We start from the raw sequence: 22,825 nt of genomic DNA, 5'->3' as shown, positions 1-22,825 counted from the left end.
ACCTGCGACGGAGCATGCGCGGACCAGCTCAGCCTCGGATCCCTCTCTCTCTCCTTCGCGTGCCGCCCTCCTCGCGTCGTGCTCCTCTTCCCGGCGACGCACTCCACGGCGGCAGAAGCATGCATGAATGGTCCTCCCTTCCACCGGCGCTCCCTCTCTCTTTCCCCTATTCTCTTCTCCCCCGTCGCAGCCCATCTCCTTTCTTCTTTCTTCCGGCGACAGCGACGGCAGCTCCAAGCTTCGCCGGCGCCGTCCCCTCTCCCCCCTTCCCCTTCCCCCTCTCTTCCCCCCTTCGCATTTTCTTTCGGCCCCCCACCCCCAAAAACACGTTTCCTCTCCCCCCAAATGTGTTCTTTTCTTTTTTTTTTAATTTTTTAATTTTTTATTATTAAAGTAAGGGTATTTTAGGAATAAAATTAATTTTTTTTAAAAAAAGACGATTTTAATACAAAAAACACATTAAGGATGATTTTAAATCAAAATATACACCAGGGACGGGTTCGATTCCGACCCTCAATGTGAGGGACCAAAACAATACTTATCCCAAATTTTTACCACTTCAGTTGTCGCTCGGGGAATAAATAGGAAACCAAATATCTAATAAAAAACACATAGATCTTAAATGCATTGCTCAACATATATACTAATTCTCAACTGAATTTGTTGCTGTGTTTCACAAGAAAATACACCACAAAACACATTACGCTACTATGAAAAAGTCACATTAAGCAAATTAAATCGAAAAAAAAAACAAAATCAGAGAATGTTGATAAAATGAACAACACACCTCTGAGGTTAAGTTGGTGTACTCTCAATAGAAAATTATATAGACCCACAAATTATAAATTCAATTTGGTAATAAAAAGGTCATCTAAATATTTTCATAAAAGCTTCACGTTAAAACAAGCCACACCAATTATATAACCAATTTGCACCACTATATCTCGGTGGATCAAGAAACAACCAAATATCTAATAAAAAACACATGGATGTCAATGCATTGCTCAAAATATATAGTCATTCTCAACTGAAATTATTGTTATGTGTATCACAAGAAAACTCACCACAAAACACATTAAGTTACTATGAAAAAGTCACATTAAGCAAATTAATTCGAAAAAAAAAAAACATAAAATATTGCTAAAATGAAGAAGACACATCTGACGTTAACTTACTGTACTCTCAAACGAAAATTAATAGACCCAAAAATTAAAAATTTAATTTGGTAATAAAAAGGCAACATAAACTTTTCGTTCCATAAAAGCTACATATTAACACAGGCCACACCAATTATATAACCAAGTTGCACCACTGTAGCTCGGTGGATCAAGAAACAACCAACCATTTAATAAAAAATACATGGATCTCAATGCATTTTTAAAAACAAAAAACGAGTACAACAATTATTTAGCTTACTTATAAAATAAAATGTCCAACTTGAGTACGGAAATGCACACTTCAAAAAGGCCAAATATGTCCCAATATAGACACCATTTTAAAATGGAACTTTAGCACAAGACACAATAAAAAATGCAAATTTAAAAAAAAATTAGCGCATTACACTAATACCACGTTTCAGCTTCTCTGTTTTCTAATTCAACATAGACCCATATTGAACCACAACAATGCAAACAGTAAATTATCATTGAAATACTATTGCTCACCAAATTTTTAGAAGGAATAAGACACATCTGAATAAATTATATTACTAAATTATGTTAGATTTATTAAATTATATTTTCACATGCTTCTATCATAAATAAATTATATTAATAAAATACCTGAAACAATTTTAAATCTCAAAACTGAGGAAAAAGTACTAAAAAGTCTGACAACGATAACAACTATGTCAACGAGGGTGACCACAGCGGCACTACACCAAACAATGTTTTTCTGTCTAAAAAAACACAACATAGATATACTAAATAAACTACAAATAACCACAACTGACAAAAAAAAATTGAATAACTGATAACACCATTTTTATTAAAGAACTGATACAACACAGCATAAGCAACCACCTTGGTACAGGAACAAGATCATAAAAAAACCACTTCATTTACCAATATCCAAGTTCTTTCACAGGACATATAGACACATGTTTAATCCTTCTCAATTCTAAAAATGTAATACTCACAAGTACTTAATTTAAATCTATACCCACTAACCTCGTAGTGTTGCGGTGGTGCCCAAAGGAAGACACGCTTCTACTCGGGCTCGTCCACCTCGCGTGGTGCTTGGTGGCAGGAGCGAATCCAGAAAGCCACAGGTTTCTAGCGAACCCACAGCCCTACGAATTCAGCCGCGGCATGTGGAGAGTCCGCGCTGGGTTGCTGCGTCTTGTACAAGGCCGGACAGCCAGATGTGTCACATGCAACAGACTAAGAGGCTTCACGGCGACTATGGGACCCTACTCTTGACGTTGTGGTCTAATGGTCTGCCGGCGTTGACTTTCCCTTGACGGCGGAGACCGGCGGAGACGGCAACAAAGGATTCTATTTGGGGCTGGATGCGAATAAGGGGGATTGGGAAAAAAGTCCACCGTTAGTCAATTTGGGACTATAGTAATTTAGGTTAACGTGATAAATTAGGTTTAAACCATAGTTAACTTAGATGTGGCTTTGGTGAGTGGATGGGCTTCATGTCCAACCCAACTAAAGTTGGCTGATTTTGGCAGATAGAAAGTTAGTAACGTAGCATGATTGAAACTTTAAAGTCTAAGGAGTACTGGATTCTTTAATTTTTGCGAAATTCATTAACATTTGCCTTTAAATTTAGTATTTAAGATTTAAAAATTTAGGATGCTTTATTTTTTGTTTCGATTTTTTATTTTAATTTCTTGGAAGCACATTAGTATTTGTTTTGTTTTGTGTATAGGGAACCAAGCCTCTTGCATAGATGTCTGTAGATTAAAACAGTGAAATAGCAAGGAAATGAAATCATGGCTATTCTTGCACGGTAGGTTTTACTTCACAAAACGATTTGTTTAAGTAATGTTGGTACAAATTGAAGAAATAATGTCCACATAATAATAATATGTCCACACACCAAATCAACTAACTAACCATACTATATATTTATATTTATTTGGTTGTCTTGTAAATGCACTAAACAATTTCATTAGCGATGGATTCAATGGCCTCATCAGCGATAATCTTGTACATCTTCTGGGTTGGATGAACAGCATCCCAGAAGATGTATTGATCAGGATCTGAACAAGTAGTCAACCCTTTGCATGAATCACCATATTCTACTAACCCTGTTCCACAGCATCCTTTTGTAGTTTCCACAAAACCGTATTTTTGGGGGTCCAATACTGCGTTTTGGATCATACCAAAAACATTAACATAAGCGGTCTTCATGCCCAATTGGGCCTTCAATTGGGTCAATTGGAGTGATAGCTTTGCATTGAATGAGTGGGCCACATTGTTCAAAGTTGTATCACAAGTCTTGGTGTTCTTAAGGGTCATCATAAGTGGAATGCACCCAAGTGGTAGGACCCCAACAACAACTAACCTCTGGGCCCCTAGCCTATGCATCATCTGCATTGTATCCACATCAAAAATAGATATGCATGTGATTTCAAAGGAAAAAAAAAAATAGACATGCATGTTACAAAATACTAAACTTATAGGGCAGCTCAGACTTGGACAAATGACAGACTTACCTGTCTCATTGAATGATGTGTGAGAGTTTTGAGTCTTAGTCTTGAGTGAAGAATATACAATTCATGTACTAATAGTGGGAGTGTATGTAAGTGAATTTGAATGTTGTGTAAGACAAAAAAAAAAAAAAAAAAGGAAAGCAAAGTAGGGTTTGTCTATAATCAATCTAAGGATACTTAATTAATGGTTTAATTATTCTATTGAGTTTTATAATTTTACTAAATTTATAATTAGATTTTTGTATATTTTTTAAATTAGATTTTCATACTGTTTTTAATTTTATAATTAGGTTCTTACCAGTGTAAAAAAATATTAGAGTTAATGAAATATTTTTTCATAAATTGAAGATATCCATAATTAAAAACTGAATTAGATCTTTGATTATATATTTTTTTTTAAAAAATACTTCATTAATTTTAATGTTTTTGACATAGAAAAAATCTAATTATAAAATTAAAAGGAGTATAGGAGCCTAATTGAAAAAAAAAATTAATTGCAAATTTGGTGTAATTATAGAGACTAACAAAATAATTAAATATTAATTAATAAAAAAATTAAATTTTTTCAACAATTTATATTACCTATATATAAGCCATATATAGTCCATAAGTCTCTCTTTCCAGGTCTTTAGACTTTACCGATACCGGAATGGAAATAGATGTTTTTAATTTTTTCGATATTGTTAAGTGTGATTTTTTTTTATGTAATTATATTTTCACATAATTTTTTTCTCCTATTCAAAAAATACATGGCAAGAAATGATACTTAACAACATCACTTGAGATTTTAGCACTGCACTAGTTAGCAAAAACTCTCCAACTTAATGATATTAACTCACTAATTGAAATTTTCCACAATTTTGAACTTTTCTAACCACATAACTCGGATTCTTAATTCAGAATCAGACATAGGACATATCCAGCTTTTATTCAAACAATCTGCCACAGTGGTAGAGCATTTATTGAACATGTTTTTCACTCAAGGGACCCTGGCCTAACTAACATGGGTCCACCACTCCAATGTAGCAAAACAATAATATCTTTGTGTAAAGTTGCAAACAATAGTTTCCTATTCCTATAGCACAAGGACACTACTGTATAAGCTATCAAATTTTCTAAATGGAACTAAAAAATGAGCTTAATTAAAGTTAAGGGAATTAACTAACCTCAATGTCCTTAGTCATTTGGGAGAGCAAGAATTCCTCAAACTTCTGCAAGCTGTATTGCTTTGGGCGAGTATCCTCCAAGAAATAGTTTTGTAGGAAATCATTTGTGCCCATACTTATCACATACAATGCATTCCTTATAATGAATTCAGCTCTTTTCTCTCCCAACAATTTCCTCATGTGAATCTTGTAATGCTCAAAATACTCTAGTTGTTTGGATACTGGTAGAACATTCTGTTTCACGATATTAAATACACTCCACATTAATTTTCAAATATATGTATGTTGCATAGTTATAATAATATAGAAGCTAAGTTAGCTAAGAGGTCATCATAGCGTTTGTTTACAGAGACAAGATACTGAACACAAAATCGTGTTTGACAGAAGAGACATAGACACTGAATTAGTATATTTTGTGTCCATCCTGACAGGAAGGACACAGAGACACTAACAAGGGATACAACTTATTTTTTATTTTTTCTTTCATTATTTTTGTTAATTTTTCATAATTATATTTTTTATTGTTATATTTTTCATCTCAAATTTTTTGAATGAAAAAAATAAGAATAAATTGAATTTTCATAATTTGTTCTAGTTAATCACCAAACAGAATACAAGAGCACAAAATTTTGTGTCTCTGTCCATCAGTGTCTTGTCCTGTTCTCAGTGTCTTGTCCTGTCCTGTTTTTAGAAACAAACGCAGCCATATAGATTAAAATGTCATACCGAAATATTGGCAGTAAGATCATCATAACCTGTAGCTGCTGATGCAAAACTAACACCGTATGGCAGATCTTCTAGCTTCAAATTTGGGTCAAGAAATGGTGGAACTATTTTTCTGAACCCCATTGCTTCATCAGCTGTGCATACAAGTGTTTGTAAGAAGTAAGACTCAAATTAAAAGAGTTTGTACATTATTGAAATACATATATAGAGGTGAAACATAACATACACTAGCTAGCATATATAATAAATTTATGAATTTATATTATTTATTTCATCTGTCAAGAAATTTTTAGCACTTATTAAATGTGAAACTCCCATGCAACACCACTTAAGTTTTGTTTTCATAATGATAGATACTACTTCTAAGTTCTAATAACAATAACTGCTAGAAAAGACTAAGGTCTTAATCAATTGAATGGAAGTATAAATATGTGTTTATTACCAATGAAATCAGTGGCAAGTCTGCCATTACTAAACCTTCCGGTTGGGCGGGCGTTAAAGAAGTTCTTGCCATAAGGAGGGAAGTTGCTTTTCATGGTGGTGCCAAGGACATTGTTGTTGCCAGGGTCAACACTTGAGTCTCCAAAAACCAATATGCATGAAACATTGTTCTTTGCAGCCAATTGCCTCACGAGACCAATGTCCACTTTAGCAACTACTGAATAATATAATGGCATTATTATTATTAATGCCATTGTTATTATCATCATTCTCACCACCACCAACTCCATAATGGAATGGAACAAGCTCTCTCTGAACTCTATAGAAATTGAAGGACCCGCAAGAAAGTAGCTAGATATTTCAGTCTAAAATATTGATGAAGCAAAATCCCCCACCTTCATAGGTGAGTACTTATAATAATAATGTTAATAAAAGTGATGTTGATATTATGATATAGTAGTAGCCTCACACCGTTCTTTAAATTCGCCAGGTAAGAATTCGTTGAGGTAGTTAGAGCATTTATAATTTGGTTCTATAAAATCAACTACACAGCATTAAAAGTTTAAGACTATTGTCACTATAATAATAATGAGGACTCAGGAGATCCCTTCCTTATTTGAAGACAGCTCCAAACTGATCCTCCTTGCTCCTTGCTGGACAGAACTTCTTATGTGTTCACTTCAGAGTGGCTCACATTTTCTTTTTTAAAATAATTTTTTATAAATAAAATAAACATGAGCTTTTGTTTTTGTTTTGCATTTTTCCCAGTTTCAATGTTTATAGTTTGTTGTATCTTTAAAGTTTAAATAGTATATTGCAACTTGCAACAATTCGCAAAATTCCGTTGTAGTCTAGTTGGTTAGGATACTCGGCTCTCACCCGAGAGACCCGGGTTCAAGTCCCGGCAACGGAAATTAATAATTTTTTTTCTAGTTTCTTATCCCCACCATATTTAATGATGATCTATGACCTACCAGAAAATGTGGTAAAATGTTGTTCAAGTAGCAGTAGCTTACTAGCTCTTCATAAATGCATATTACTTTTTCTTCTTGTTCAACAACTGACTACTATAATGCAAAACTGCATCCTTGATTTTTATGTATGTGAATAGTGCACATTATTTATTCATTTGGGTATGATATCGTTTTCATACTAACAGGAGAACCCATCAGTTAACAAAAGAAAGAAACACAATAGGCAAAGGAATTTCTTTATAAGTTAAAACATTAATGATCTATGAATATCCATAAAAGAGGCTAATAATTAATAAAGCAAGAACTATATGCAGGAAATCATTAGTCTTATTAAAAATGCACCAAATAACATGTGAGCTTATGTTCTTACTATGGTAGGACCCTTCACATGAGTTTGGAACAAATATTGAAGGCTTTGCCCCCCAAAGTCCCCAATAGTACTAACGAAATCAATGCATTCTGCATAATATCTAAGCTACTTTATGATATGCAAGCAATGTAGATGGATATTGTTTTTAGGACATTTAGTTTACTTCGACATTAACAGCATGATATTTAGCATTATCAACTCTTAGATGCTTCATATTTGGTGGGATCACTTGCAAAATGGACTGGCAAGGCAGTTGAGAATCCCGCGTAGGATTTAGATTGACGTGATAGATTGATTTGATCCGTTTTAGCTCACTGTCTTTGAACAATAGTTGGTTTTTGGCCTTTGAAATAATAGGATGTGATGTGTACCCCATTATACTCGGAGATTTTATCAATAACCAACAAACCGATCATAAGGTCAACCAAGTCACTCACAAAATCCGTATTATCTTTCAGCCGTTGCCCACAATAAACGGAACCCACTACCCAAACTCAATCACGGCTCTGTGCAAATCAAAGATACTATTAACCACACCTACCAGGCATATCGGAGCAGACAGATCCTAACTGACACACTACTCGTCTATAAAACCAAGCCAAATAGTCTACAAAAGACTCAGGTCACAGAATTCACTCTAGTTTATTATTCTTCATTATCTCATAACTCACATACTTACTTGAGCGTCGGAGTGCTCTGTGCAGGTACTCCCGCTGTCGTGTTTCAGAGGACCGAGGTTAATCTGCAACAACCCCTGGACGACGTATAGCTCAACCAGGGATTCGAGCAATCACCCGGAAGTCACATACCTCGGCGCACTCAGGATGGAATATTTGGCGTCCACCGTGGGGCCCGAAGTTACACTAACCCCACTCTTTTTTCATACTGCTCTTTGAGTTTTCTTTTACAGGGTTTCTCGACCTTCCTACATGGCTGACAACGGAGTTCATCAACTCACTCCGGCCGAACTTATGGCCCAGATGGCAGAATTACAAGCAGAGGTCAAAAGGCTCGCCGAATTGTCAACACAGAACAACACTAACAAACGGGAAGAGAGCAATTCCAAGGGCTCAACCTAAGGCAGCACCGACCTACTAATCGTCAACCCCCCGAAGGAGAGACTGACCTTAGACAACCCATTCTCTAAAGAAATCACGAATTACCAAATGCCAAAGCACTTCACACTGCCTTCCTCACTCGAGCCATATAAGGGGATTGGTGACCCCCGGGCTCATATTAAGAAATTTCAGTCTATGATGTTTTTTAACGGCTCTAATAACGAACCTGTGCTTTGCAGAGCTTTCCCAACTTACCTTGACGGAGCTGCTTTACTTTGGTTTTCAAAATTACTTGCAGGGTCAATTTCTTCCTTCGAAGAGCTAGCAAGGTCTTTCATCGACTACTTCGCTGCAGCACGGATATATGTCCACGTATCAGATTATCTCGGCACCATCCGCCAAGGTCCCCAGGAAAGTCTGAAAGACTACCTGACCAGATTCGCGGAAGCAACAATGGAAATATCCGATCTGGACCCCGCTGTCCACCTGCATACCCTTAAGGCCGGCCTCCGACCTGGAAAGTTCAGAGAGACAATCGCAATCACCAAGCCAAAGACATTAGAGGAGTTCCGGGAGAGAGCGGATGGACAAATGGAGATCGAAGAACTACGTGAGGCCAACAAAACAGAAAGAAAACCTAGGAGGGATGAAGACAGAATGCCAAGGTCGGCTAACAACAAAGAGCTCGGCAAACCATTCAAGCTCACCCCGAAATTCGATAACTACACCAGATTCAACACAAGAAGGAAAAAGATAATCAAAGAAATACTCAACGCCAAGATCATAAAACCACCAGCGAGAGCTGGGAGCTATCAAGACCAGAGGTTTGTAGACAAAAGCAAGCACTGTGCCTTTCACCAGAAGTACGGACACACAACCGATGAGTGCGTAATAGCCAAGGACCTATTGGAAAGATTAGCTCGGCAGGGCCTCTTAGATAAGTACATCGAAGGAAGGAAACATAAAGAAGACGATAGGGACAAGGAGGAACGCCAACAGACATCGGGAAACAAGGAAGCCAACAAATGGTCAAACAACACCCCACCTAAAGGGGTTATAAACTTCATATCCGGAGGATTCGCCGGAGGAGGCGAAACAACATCGGCGAGGAAGCGGAGCTACCGAGCGATGCTAGCAATAGAAGGAACAGCACCACCAAGCTGGAAAAATACGCCCGACCTAGAAATTACCTTCAACCAGGCAGACATATGCTCGGCCGCCCCACATTTAGACGATCCAGTGGTAATCTCTATCCAAACAGGTGATCTACTGGTAAGAAAAGTCCTTTTGGACCCAGATAGCAGTGCGGACATTCTCTTTTACTCTACCTTTTTAAAAATGAATTTATCTGAAAAACTCATGCAACCCTCATTCGGAGAACTAGTAGGATTCTCTGGAGAAAGGGTACCAATCAAAGGTTACATATGGCTAAAAATGAGAATGGGAGATGATTCATCGTCAAGAACCATCGATATACAATATCTAGTAGTTGACTGCACCAGTCCTTACAATATCATTCTCGGAAGACCTGCTCTGAACATGTTCAGAGCAGTGATATCCACTTTTCATCTATGTGTTAAATTTCAGATACAGGATGGCAAAATAGCGACAATTCACTCGAACCGCCAGCAAGCTCGGCAATGCTACAACGCAAGCCTAAAGAGGTCGGACACAATGCAAAAACAACCTAAAGTCAAGGCAATACACACCACGGAAGAAGTTTTGTCCCTAGCCGAGCTTGATCCTCGGGAAGACACCCAAGAAAGACCTCAACCAGCAGATGAGCTCTAGAAGATCCAACTGACACCAGCACCGGAACAGGTTACATACATTGGCCAAGCGCTCCAAGGACAAGAAAGGTCGGAGCTTATAAAGGTATTACAAGTCAATGCTGATCTATTCGCCTGGACCCCAGCAGACATGCTAGGCATAAGCCCAGACGTCATCTGCCACAAACTAGCCACGGACTGAACAAGCCGACCTATAGCTCAAAAGAAAAGGAATCTAGGGGCAGAGAAATCAAAGGCAGTCCTAGAAGAAACCAGAAAGCTCCTCAAAGCTAACTTCATCAGAGAAATCCGCTTCACCACGTGGCTCTCAAATGTGATAATGGTAAGGAAAAACTCAGGTAAATGGCGTATGTGCGTCGACTTTACAGACTTAAATAAGGCATGCCCTAAAGATGCTTATCCTTTTACCATGCATTGATAAGCTCGTAGACAATGCATCAGGTTTCAAAAGCTTGAGTTTTATGGATGCATACTCTGGCTACAACCAGATCCTCATGCATCCAGAAGACCAAAGCAAGACAACATTTATAACTGATCATGGAAATTTTTGTTATAAAGTAATGCCCTTTGGCCTAAAGAATGCAGGTGCAATTTACCAACGACTGATGGACAAAGTCTTCCGTCATCAAATAGGTCGGAACATGGAAATCTATGTTGATGACATGGTCGCCAAGACCACTCAAGAAAAGTCACATTGCGACGACCTCAGGGAGATATTTGAACAGATCCGAGCATATAACATGAGGTTCAACCTAGAAAAATGTGCCTTTGGGGTTCAAGGAGGTAAATTCCTTGGATTCATGCTGACCTCACGAGGAATTGAAGCAAACCCCGAAAAATGTGAGGCGATACTTAACATGGCAAGCCCTAGAACAATAAAGGAAGTGCAACAATTAGCAGGAAAAGTAGCGGCACTGTCTCGGTTCCTGCCAGCAGCATCAAGCCGATCATACCATTTTTTCCAAACAATATCAAATAACAAAAAATTCCAGTGGACAGAAGAGTGCGAGAAAGCATTCGCCGAGCTCAAGAACATTCTATCATCACCACCCGTACTGCAACGACCAGAAGTCGGTAAACCTTTACATTTATATTTATCTATTTCTAAATGCTCTATAAGCTCGGCTCTAGTCACTGAGACAAGAAAAATACAACAACCAGTATACTTCGTCAGTAGAGTCATGCAGCCGACGGAGCAAAGGTATCCGAGGATAGAACAGCTAGCTTTAGCACTTGTAATAACAGCAAGAAGACTCGGGCACTACTTCCAAAGCCACACGATAATAATAAGGACTAACCAACCATTAAGACAAATACTGACAAAACCAGAGTTGGCTGGGCGTCTGACCAAATGGTCCATCGAGCTCTCAGAATTTGACATCCAATATCAACCAAGGACGGCCTTGAAAGCACAGATCCTCGTAGACTTCATCTCAGAACTGACTCTGGACGAGCCCAATAAACATTGGGAATTACACGTTGATGGGGCGTCCAGCCGAGGAGGAAGCGGAGCTGGGATAATCCTGAAAGAGGGAAATAAAGTCGTAGCCGAGCAATCCCTCCAGTTTCACTTCCAAGAAAGCAACAATCAGGCCGAATATGAAGCATTCATAGCAGGACTCAAGCTCGCCCTAAGCCTCCAAATACAAAGCCTGACAGCACATTGTGATTCCCTCTTAGTGGTACAACAAATTCGAGGAGAATTTCAGGTGAAAGATCCCTTGCTTGAGCGATATTGGCTCATAGCAAAGGATCTCATTTCAAAATTTAGCACATTCATTATTCTGCATGTACATAGAGAAAAAAATGTTAGAGCAGACATATTATCCAAACTCACATCCACTAGGGCAGACACACAAACATCGGCATTATCACAGCTCACACTTAACAAACCCAGCGTCGAACTATTATCTATAACAAGCATTAACCACCTCCGCGATTGGAGAACACCTCTTCTTGAGTACATCAATGCAGGTATCATACCCAAAGACGAGCTCAACCCGCAACACTTCAAACGAAAAGCAAGTCTATACACAAACATAGCAGGAGAATTATACAGGTGCGGTTTCTCACAACCATTACTAAAATGCCTAAATAAAGATGAGGCAAAATAGGTGATGGACGAAGTTCATGAGGGCGTATGCGGAAACCACATCGGGGGACGAGCTCTCGCAGCCAAGATCGTCCGAACAGGATATTACTAGACGACCATGAAAAGGGATTGCATAACGAAGGTCAAAACATGTGACAAATGCCAGAAACACGCCGCCATCACTACAAAGCCTGCCGAGGTATTACACAGCATGGAGGTAAGCTGGCCTTTCCACAGATGGGGTCTTGATATTCTCAGCCCATTTCCAATAGCACTAGGCCAGGTAAAATTTCTCCTAGTATCAATAGATTATTTCTCAAAATGGATAGAAGCACAACCACTAGCAAAAAAAACAGCCGAAAAGGTACGATCTTTTATATGAAAAAATATCATATGCCGATTTGGAATACCAAAGGAAATAATATCAGATAATGGTAGGCAATTTACAGATAACAAGCTCGGCTCATTTCTAAAAAGTTTCAATATACAGCATCATTTTAGCTCGGTCGAACACCCACAAACCAATGGGCAGGCCGAAGCTGCTAACCGAGTTATATTGCAGGAAATAAAGAAAAAGCTCAATAACGCGAAAGGGGAATGGGCAAAGCTAATCCCAGAAACATTATGGAGCTATAACACAACAAAACAGACAACCACAGGCGAGACACCCTTCAAACTATTATATGGATCGGAAGCACTAATTCCTGTGGAGGTCGGAGTGCCCACCTTGAGAGCCGAGCTATATGACGAACAACATAACACAAACATGAGGAACGCCGAGCTTGACCTCGTCGAAGAGGAGAGAGACATCACGGCAATTAAACAAAGAGCCAAGAAACAACTAGCGGAGAGACAACACAACAAGAAGGTCGTCCCAAGAACATTCAGTAAGGACGACCTAGTCCTCAGACGAACAGAAGATACGAGATGACCTCCTTCGCACGGCAAGCTCGCCGCAAATTGGGAAGGACCATTCCGAATAGCAAAAGTACTCGGAATGGGGACTTATCAACTCCAGACGTTATAGGGCAGCCCAGTGTCAGGGAACTGGAATGTTTCTTCGTTAAAAATGTATAGATCATAATGTGTACAATGAGTGGAGGAAGGTACTCTTTTTCCCCTTAGAGATTTTTTCCCAAACAAAGTGGGTTTTGCCTAAGGAGGGTTTTAATAAGGCCGGACGCCCACTATATTCAAATAAACGTGATTGGTTCTAAACAAACAAAATGCAAAAAACAATAAAAGCATACGCTACAAAATCACAAAAAAGTGATATCATCAAACTTGGCCTAACCGCGGCCAAAACAAACACTATCCGAGTTCAAAATGGCAACAAAACAGTCAAGATGACCAAACATCGGTAAAAAAAAACTAAACTAAAGTCAAACAAAAACAAAGAGTTATTCATACATATTCAAAATAAACAAAGCAAAACAAACTAGGTGGGGGGAGCGTTCTCATCATGCTCCTCCACAGTTCCATCCATGACTAACTTCCCATCAATCACGATCTTAGTCGCGTCCAAGAGATCACAGTCGAAATCAGGGGCCAATAAGGAGATCTGGCTAACAGCGCGATCAAAACCAGAAACGAACATCTCCATTCCCGTTTCCTCCAGCTCATGAACCCTGGCAGTCAACTTCCCCTTAGAAACATCACTTTCCTTAATTTCCACCTGCAGCAACCGAACTTGGTCCCTCAAACGAACCACTTCCTCTTCAGATTCCTTTGCCTTAGCCACAACACTAACAATAACATCATCTTTGTCATTTATTGACTTCTCCAGTTCCATAACCTTAGCTTTGTATGATCTCTCTATATCAGAAGCCTTATCCATAGCTTCTTTATGCTCAGCGCCTATGAGCTCGGTAGTATGGCCGACACACATCAGACGAGAACCAATGATCTGCAAAATTCAAACCACATAAGAACAGAACAAAAAAAAAAAACAACCTGAACAAACTTTCCAAGCGCCTCCATACCAACCCGACGAGTCATCAACATATCCCCAGGATACTGAGACGCTTTGTCTGCAAGCTCGGCAAAATTAAACTGATCACTCCACCCCCGCAATAAAGCCGTGAAGTCATTCCTGACGATCAAAAGCAACCTTACCACCACCAGCGACCTCCTGATCACCCTCTGATATAACCTCAACAGATTTATCAATATCATCTCGCCTCCGCTTATATGAGGACGCCGGCTGAGCAACAGAATAAGCCGCTGGTCCACCATCATCTTTCTGAACTCCAACAACACTAGCATCTTTCTCTTTTTTCTTTTTCATAAAAGATTGAAGACAAGAAGGGTCCAAAAGGGGAACACGCCCACCTACAGAGCAAACCAACAATTAGAAGATATTATAATATCAACATGAACAAAAGAACAAAACAAAACGTTACCTATATACACTTTCAAGCCCTCATTGTCACCAGAATCATACAAATGCAAAAGTTCAGGAATCGATAAACACAACCCGTCAGCGAAACTCTCAACGAGAAAATTTAAAAAGGAATCCTCCTCATCACTCCGCTCGGCAGCCTCAAGAATCTGGCTCGGCTCAGAACACCAGTAGAAGGGAAACTTTTCGAAAAGCTCATCATCCAAATAAAATGGATATTCAGCCTCAACAGATCGAACCTTAATAAAAAGAGACTTGAAGTTCTTAAAAGAGGATTTGTACAGAAGAAAGAGAGAACGACCCGGGAAACTACTGAGACAAACCCACAAACCCTTCCGAACCCCTTTAGCTTGAAACAATGAAAAGAACAATGACAAAGAACACCGGAACGAGAGGAAATCCATTAAACACTGGAAAGCTCGAAGAAACGCCCACGAATTTGGGTGTAACTGCGAAGGCGCACAATTGAGTTGAGTAAGAACATCACACTCGAAAGAGGAAATACCCCCAATCATGCAGGGGGTATACATGTAGAAATACCCCCAATCACCTCTTCTCTTGCATACCCTATCACTATCAGAACAAGGAAGAAACTCAACGGCGACATTGGAACCGCCTTTAACAAAGTTCAGACTTCTCAAATCAGCCATGGAATCAACACTAGTAAATAAGGAGGAATGAGTCCTCACATCATCGTGAACCCAATGGTAGGGGTCATCTTCCTTAACCTCAACCACTTTCAATTTCTCTTTCCCTCTTTCTCCCGCCATAAATAAACAACTACAGTAAACAGTGAAAAATGGGGACAACAGCACTAACCTTTCGAGGACATAATGAAAGTAAAACTGTGAGAAGGTAAAACAGCAGAGTTCCAAAGCAAGAGAAAATTTTTATTGCAAGCCCACTAACCTAATGGATAGCTTGAATTAACCACTAAAGAACGTGGAAAACCCAACCGGCAAAAGAGACGCATTAAATTCGACACGTCTTGCAAGAAAAACAACCAAAGGGTCTCCAAGAATTCCTTTTCAAAAATCATTCAACAAGCAAAAAAGGGCCAAAAAAGCCCACGCACGACAGAAGTCAACCATGAGTCCATGAAAGCTCGCCTACCATTCTTAACATAACGCCAGCCGACCTTGGGGGCTATGATGTGTACCCCATTATACTCGGAGATTTTATCAATAACCAACAAACCGATCATAAGGCCAACCAAGTCACTCACAAAATCCGTATTATCTTCCAGCCGTTGCCCACAATAAACGGAACCCACTACCCAAACTCAATCACGGCTCTGTGCAAATCAAAGATACTATTAACCACACCTACCAGGCATATCGGAACAGACAGATCCTAACTGACACACTACTCGCCTATAAAACCAAGCCAAATAGTCCACAAAAGAATCCGGTCACAGAATTCACTCTAGTTTATTATTCTCCATTATCTCATAACTCACATACTTACTTGAGCATCGGAGTGCTCTGTGCAGGTACTCCCGCCGCCGTATTTCAGAGGACCGAAGTTAATCTGCAACAACCCCTGGACGACGTATAGCTCAACCAGGGATTCGAGCAATCACCCGGAAGTCACATACCTCGGTGCACTCAGGACGGAACAGGATGCATGCATGATTACTATTTGCAGTAGTAGTAAACCGACTGCTATAGGTAGCCGACCTTATAGACTAAGAATTTATTTGTTGTTGTTACTGTACAAGAGATCAAGAATACATGAAGCATCTGCAATCCATTTTAATGTAGCTAATCACGGATGATGTGTGATGACATTATTATTGTCAAAATGATCTGGTACTGCAAAATGGCTGAAATATGTAGGAGAGACTAACAGTATGCTCGTTAACTAGGTAGTTGTGAATATCATAAAGCATTCATGCCACAAGAATACACAAAAAATAGGACCATCCATATCGAGTAACACCAACCGAAAATTTTATTACAAAATATGGGTCTACAACAGACTGCATTAAAAATACAATTTGGCAAATATAATGGTCATAAGGCCATTAGCCCCTTCACACAGGGGTAATCATCTGGCTTTAGTGAGTACAAAAAGAATACAAACTCTATTTCCGTATAAACAGAATGGGCAAGGACAACCTTAGGCATCCTTGAGCTGAAATAGTGCTCCAAGATGGATCAGTGATTTCCAGTAGCAGATAATGAGCTTCATATAGAATGATCAACAAAACCCATGTGAATGACCATGTCCTACATGATTTTGCCGAAAAAATTGGCTGGATCTCAAAACTCATTTTTCATCAAGGCAGATCAAGATTCTGCTGTGTCAGACGTATTCCTGAAAGATGAATTTTAAACAGAATTGTTATCATGAAACAAGCAAATATTTTTGTCAAAACTAATATTATCATTTACTCACTTGGACGATTGTGAATCAAGCTGCATGGTAACTGGTCCATCATTAACCAAATTTACCTGTCACCATCATAAGGGTGAGGATTGTTACACCAATAAGAGGCAGCATTTGATGTAATCACACAACAATGGAAACCTCACACAAGAGTTGGGTGATGTTACATACCTTCATCATTGCTCCAAACACACCATCTGCATAGAAGTTTAGATAGCTTCAGCAGAATCTAAAAGTGAATCAATGCAAAGCAACGGTACTACAACTAGCACTCCTTAAAGGTAAGCAGCAAATAGGCACACTTGAATCTTTGAGGTTGTGTTCTCTATTTATAATTTTGCTATTGATAAGTTAATAGATATGATTTCATAAACAACTTTTTTCAAAACCAACAATAACTTATTTTGATATAGAGTGTGATAGATAGAATTGGCATATTCATCTTTGTTGGCCAGGACAGGAAACACAAGTCATTAATGTGAATCACTTTTGCAATTCTAAAAACAATGGGGTACACAACCATGGATTCCCCTGAAACGCTGGGGTATACTAGAACACTATACCATACACTGCCATATTTGGCCATCAACCACCCTAGACCATTCCTCTAGTCAGTTAGGTCTAAGCAGTAGGACTATAGTTAGAGATTGTTTGGTGTGGGAAGGTCTATGTCATTGTTTTCATTATGATACACTGTAAGTATCATAAAAGTGTAAGCACATGAATTACATAAAATTGATTCTTGACTACATGAATGGAAAACGAAAACCATGCATTGCTAGTACTCTAATGATTATTACAGATTTATAGAAATAGAAAGATGGATATTAGTTAGATACCCTTGATAGCATCTGAGTTATATGTGTTCCTGAACCTGTCAACTAAAGACGCATAGAAGGGGTTGGCCTTCTGCGGAGGCATAGCAACATGAAAATCTGGCTTGTTACCCTTGAGGAATCCATACAAGGTAAACTGGCTCACTGTTACATACAAATTAATAATAATTATTCAGCTGATAATGAAAATGAAAAGGAAAAGGAAACGCCAATTTCCATAATCAACGTTTAGAATGTGAATAATACCAAGCAGAACTTGATATTTTTTCTGCATCACCTGCACAAACACAAGATACGCACACTGTAATATGAATTCACAATCAGAATTGTAAAAGATAGCAAGGAAGATATCGATAGAATTACACTATGGTCCCATGCTTTTCCCGTATTTTCATTAGGGAACAACCTCATGTTCAAGACTTTCCTGCATCTGTGGAAACAAAAAAAAGTAAAAGAAGTAAGAAATTGGAGCTTTGAAGAAACACAAAAAGAACAAGAAGAGAGAGAAGCGTGGAGGAGGACATGTAATCGGCGTCGGCGTCGGAATCGGAATCGTGGATTCCGACAAGGACGACGAGACCGGGGCCGATCTCGGAGACGATGCGGCCTTCAACCTCGACGGATGCGGAGGCGACTCGCTGAACGACGGCTCGCATTGCTTTGACTGTGAGTGGGAGCGGCTTGGACCTTATCCGGCGTGTGACTCCGCGCAGTGGCTTTCTTCCTCTTGTGCGGGAACGCGCAGATACTACCACTCCATCTGCTGGCGCTGCTGTAACTGCCACCGTCACACGTGGAACAACATTCAATACGGGCTTCATTTTTTTTTTTTGGAAAAAAATATTGATTGGGCTAGATATATTAGTTGTTACTCATTACTCATCGCACTTATATTGGTTGGTTAAATTGGTGAAAAAAACAGAGATGACAAAAACGTTGAAGTTAGAATAGCATTGAAGTAACCAACTTGGATTGGTCGAGTGATCAGCTCACTCGTCCGCTTAAGTAAGTGTTGGGAGTTCGAATCCCGTCTTGTGCATGCAGCAACTCATTGGCCAGCGGCAAACTCTTAAATGGAGCTCAGATCCGCAATGGATTAGTCCTTAACCTGTCGGATTGGGGGATACCATTTGGGTAAACCAAAAAAAAAAAAGAATAGCATTGAAGTTTTGGAAAACCAATATGGTTCCTTGTAATTTTAGTACTATATGGTTAACATACTTGGAACACCCTTTATATATAGTTTTGATACTCCAAAATATTCTTATCAGTGATGAGGAAGATCTGAAATTTTTGCTTCTTCTTCTGGTGGTGGTGGAAAATGTTGCATCAAGATTCCATTTACAGGTTGATGATGATGTTGTTGCTCAGTGCTATCATTATCTCTCAAATGATTGTCCCTTCCAAAAGAAGAAGAATGATCACTTGAATTGTTGACCTTTTTGTTATGAATCTGCATTGCAAGTGTAATCACCCTTCTCCAAATACTCTCATCACTTGTTGTGCCATTATGTTCTGGTGCCAATTCTTGACTTTGGAGACACAACTTTTGCCATGGCATTGCTGATAGTAGCATACAAATAGTGGAAGTGGCACCGGAGATGACAAATAGAATCCACAAGCTTCTTAGACTCAAGCTTTCCGTGCCATTGGAGGTCATGTTGGAGCATTTCTGTGATGCACTCAACAACCATTCCTCTTCCAACTTCTTCAGCTCTCCATTTTCTGAGAGATGTAATATAGCTCTGGAAACATCTCTTGTCACCGGGGAGCCTTTCTGGAACATCTGCATCAAATCATTTGAATGTTTTTATTCAAAACATAATATGATATCATAATCTTTTGTTTTACTTGGTGAACAAAAGTTTTGTACTATTTTTTACTTACAAAGCCTAATCCTCCAAATCTAGTTCTGGGAGTGGAGGCAGTGTATCCATCACAATATTCACTAATGAATACTTTTTCATAGGGTAATTCAAGAAATGCAGCTACTATGCTACCATTTGCAAATGCATCAATATATCTGTCTTCACTGATAATGTTGATTATGTTTTCTGGCTTGAACTTCTCCACATCCTCTAGGTAGTTTCTAACAAATGAGTCACCATCACAACCAATCTTCATGTTGTTCTTCTTCAGCCACTCAATGTCTGTGACATTTGGCTGCAGCTGCTTCACTGTGAGCATTGAAGAAAGACTTGCAGTGTAGCTTGAATTAAGAATCAGAACTAGGAATAGCCATGATACCATCACCACCCGAGTTAACTTTCTATACACTTTCTCCCCTGAAAAATGAGAAAATTTGGCTTCATTTTACTCAGGTTTGAAACTTTTAAATTATTGGAACCAAATTGAAAATAGAGATTGATACTAACTGTGAGCAAAGAACAAAGAGGAGATGGTAAACCAAAGAGCAGTGCTGATCTGGTTCTTCCAATTGCCATGAAACTCTGGATTAGGTTCTTTCTCAAGTAGCCAAACTACTAACATTGTATAGATCAAGATGGCTCCTGTAACTGTCCAAAGTTGCCAGGTAAATGGCTTGGTGAACAGCCATGCTGATTCGTCAGACTTTGCTGGAACTAACATTGACAATCCTGATTCTGCATATGGCACAGTGAAGTCCACATATGGCAATCTTTCCTCTAGTATGGTAATATCCCCAACAACAGCATCATAACTCTTCCAAAAATTAAAAAATAAAAATAAAAAATCAATAAGATAGCTGGTTGTATTTAGAACATAATTATAATTGTAACATTTTGATAAGTGAACTTGGACATAATTGCTCATTGTAATAGACTTGGTCATATCAATATTACATAATATGATAATGGTTAATTAAGAATGGAAAAAAGGAACAAGGGAACGAATAAATACCTTGTTATAGACTAATTGAACCAAATCAGGATAGGTGCAATTGATAGCATGGAACTCATAGGGTAGATCATACCCCAAAATTTTGTGCACCTGCTCAAAAATCTTGATGCAGAATCCATCATATTTATCAAGGTTTTGATTCTTGGCATAATCAACCTTGACAAACCTGGAAAATGTAGTTCTGCCTGGGACCGCGATTTGCATAGGTTTTTGTTTAGTAGGCATTTTCCATCCCTTTGGTGTCCTTTGCAAATTCCCAGGCCAAAGTACAGCATTGAAGCATTCTGAAACATGGTTACCATTACCACCATCTTGTCTTGTTGCATGGAAGCTTGTGGAGAATCCATGTTGCTGAGTCCAAAAGCACAACTCTTTGTAACTCTTCCCAACCACATTCACTACCCTCAAGATAGGATTCTGCAGCAGTTTTCCATCTTCAAATTCAATATGGCCACTTAAACCAGAAAAATTGCTTGACTGTATTTCTCTTAGTAAGGTATTTGTGCTGCTTTTGCCATTGCTCATTCTGTCCAGTGCTTGAGACACAATGCTAATGCTATCATATGCTTGCAAAGCAAAAAATCCAGGCTTTCGGTTATCTTCTTCGGGGCTTCTTGGCCAGAAAGTTCTCTGAAACTGAGCCTCAAAATCTTGGTACTTGTTGTTTTCTTCAGAGTAGTAGTTCTTGATTCCTATAGCTCCTTCCATGTATGAAATGGAAGACTTGTTGATGGAGTCAATTAGATTGGTTATGCTCTCTGGGATTATCCAAACTGATTCTTTATCCACAAGTCCTATATTTGAAGCTTCTCTGAACAAGTGAATCACCATTTCTAGTGATGATTGCAGCACGATAAACACTCGCGATTGTTGAGTATTCATTAACTTAAGTAGCTCGTCTTGCACTAGCCCTCTTGGATCATGCAAAGAAGAAATTGGTGGAAGAATAAAATTGTATTCAATCATTGAATTTGCATCTTGGAGGGCCTCAGATAGCAGGGCTAGCATCCCTTGTTCTCCACCATAGGCATCATCTTCATAGATGGCTATTACTCTTTCCCAGCCATAAGCTTTGACTATATCCACAATGCATTTTACATATGCTCTGCCACTGTTGGCCATTCTTACCAAAAATGGCCACCGGATTGACATCAATGGTGGAGTAATGGAAGGTTCTGCATAGGATATAATAGGAACTTGAAACCGCGATCCTATTTCAGCTATAAGAGCTGCTTCTGGCCATCTATGGAAGCCTAAAATCACTTGCACTTTCTGCATTCTTATCATTTCTTCCGCTGCAAGAAAAGTCACACAATATTCAATACTAAAGATGCTAAGTTTATAATCCTAACGCATGAAAAATAATATCTTTTATATTTTTTTCTTATCAAATGCTAGATATAGTACTAACCAAGATTGGTGTCACTTATGGGGTCCATGGTAGAGTTATGAAAATGGAGAGACAACTTGTAGTTCTTTGAAGTGTTATTGTAAGTTTGTGCTGCAATTTCCATGGCTACTCTCTGCTCTTTCCCCACACGAGAATTAGCATCCATAATCACCCCAACTGATATAACTTTGTTGCCTTCATTCTTGACCTCATGTGAGTTTGCATTCATGATGAAAACAAGAAAAAAGAAGAGCCAAGTCATTGCAAGTGATTGAAGAATAGTTGAAGGGCAACAATGCATGCTGCATAAACAGTTTGTTGGAGTTTCTTTTGTATGTTTTGATTTATAGGCTTCCTTAGGCATTTAAACTTTGTGATACAAATTAAAGGGATCTAAGTGGGGCATGGAATTTGAGAAATGAGACTTTGTCAATTGTGAAGGGTTGACTCCACAACATTTGAGTCTTGAAGAAATAGTTGGATATCAGAAGCCAGAGACACAAGACTCTTTATTACACACAAATAATGGTTAGCCTTAGCACCCAGAGAGAATATTATATTTTCTTGGATGATATTGAGAGAAGATTATTCTAACGATAATATACTACATATGTAAATAATCACAATTAATAAATTATGACTTAGT

The 22,825-nt window shown here is 38.8% G+C and overlaps 6 protein-coding genes and 1 non-coding gene across 7 annotated transcripts; 3 read left to right on the top strand and 4 right to left on the bottom strand.

The window, feature by feature from the left end:
• Nucleotides 1–2,963: 2,963 nt before the first annotated feature.
• Nucleotides 2,964–6,412, bottom strand: LOC107621595 (GDSL-like Lipase/Acylhydrolase superfamily protein). The gene is made up of 4 exons (XM_016323628.3): nucleotides 5,999–6,412; nucleotides 5,557–5,690; nucleotides 4,831–5,064; nucleotides 2,964–3,542 (listed from the first exon to the last, which is right to left on the bottom strand). Exons 1-4 carry the CDS (start codon nucleotides 6,285–6,287, stop codon nucleotides 3,108–3,110), a joined length of 1,092 nt encoding a protein of 363 aa, XP_016179114.1. The 5' UTR covers nucleotides 6,288–6,412; the 3' UTR covers nucleotides 2,964–3,107.
• Nucleotides 6,413–6,837: 425 nt separating this feature from the next.
• TRNAE-CUC (transfer RNA glutamic acid (anticodon CUC)) lies at nucleotides 6,838–6,910 on the top strand. The gene has a single exon. It is a non-coding gene; the product is annotated as a tRNA-Glu (tRNA).
• A 1,597-nt stretch (nucleotides 6,911–8,507) lies between these two features.
• On the top strand, nucleotides 8,508–10,190 carry LOC107619963 (uncharacterized). Its single transcript, XM_016322189.1, has one exon. The coding sequence runs from the start codon at nucleotides 8,508–8,510 to the stop codon at nucleotides 10,188–10,190; it is 1,683 nt and encodes a 560-aa protein (XP_016177675.1).
• Nucleotides 10,191–12,399: 2,209 nt separating this feature from the next.
• On the top strand, nucleotides 12,400–13,212 carry LOC148578977 (uncharacterized). The gene is made up of 2 exons (XM_088487858.1): nucleotides 12,400–12,564; nucleotides 12,772–13,212. The coding sequence occupies exons 1-2, from the start codon at nucleotides 12,400–12,402 to the stop codon at nucleotides 13,210–13,212; spliced, it is 606 nt and encodes a 201-aa protein (XP_088343984.1).
• Nucleotides 13,213–13,719: 507 nt separating this feature from the next.
• LOC148578976 (uncharacterized) lies at nucleotides 13,720–14,169 on the bottom strand. The gene has a single exon (XM_088502279.1). It carries the CDS (start codon nucleotides 14,167–14,169, stop codon nucleotides 13,720–13,722), a length of 450 nt encoding a protein of 149 aa, XP_088358405.1.
• A 2,443-nt stretch (nucleotides 14,170–16,612) lies between these two features.
• Nucleotides 16,613–18,846, bottom strand: LOC107619962 (D-Tyr-tRNA(Tyr) deacylase family protein). The gene is made up of 7 exons (XM_021113528.2): nucleotides 18,432–18,846; nucleotides 18,273–18,339; nucleotides 18,156–18,186; nucleotides 17,913–18,053; nucleotides 17,245–17,270; nucleotides 17,083–17,138; nucleotides 16,613–17,001 (listed from the first exon to the last, which is right to left on the bottom strand). The coding sequence occupies exons 1-7, from the start codon at nucleotides 18,728–18,730 to the stop codon at nucleotides 16,974–16,976; spliced, it is 648 nt and encodes a 215-aa protein (XP_020969187.2). The 5' UTR covers nucleotides 18,731–18,846; the 3' UTR covers nucleotides 16,613–16,973.
• Nucleotides 18,847–19,076: 230 nt separating this feature from the next.
• LOC107623836 (glutamate receptor 2.7-like) lies at nucleotides 19,077–22,707 on the bottom strand. Its single transcript, XM_016326223.3, has 5 exons — nucleotides 22,201–22,707; nucleotides 20,790–22,084; nucleotides 20,285–20,591; nucleotides 19,797–20,194; nucleotides 19,077–19,695 (listed from the first exon to the last, which is right to left on the bottom strand). Exons 1-5 carry the CDS (start codon nucleotides 22,541–22,543, stop codon nucleotides 19,177–19,179), a joined length of 2,862 nt encoding a protein of 953 aa, XP_016181709.2. The 5' UTR covers nucleotides 22,544–22,707; the 3' UTR covers nucleotides 19,077–19,176.
• Between the last annotated feature and the right edge of the window lie 118 nt (nucleotides 22,708–22,825).

Source organism: Arachis ipaensis, chromosome B10 (assembly GCF_059453495.1).
Source record: "Arachis ipaensis isolate K30076 ecotype BB chromosome B10, ASM5945349v1, whole genome shotgun sequence".
Classification (NCBI taxonomy): domain Eukaryota; kingdom Viridiplantae; phylum Streptophyta; class Magnoliopsida; order Fabales; family Fabaceae; genus Arachis; species Arachis ipaensis.
The sequence above is the reverse complement of the archived record's forward strand: the minus strand, read 5'-3'. Positions and strand labels throughout refer to the sequence as shown.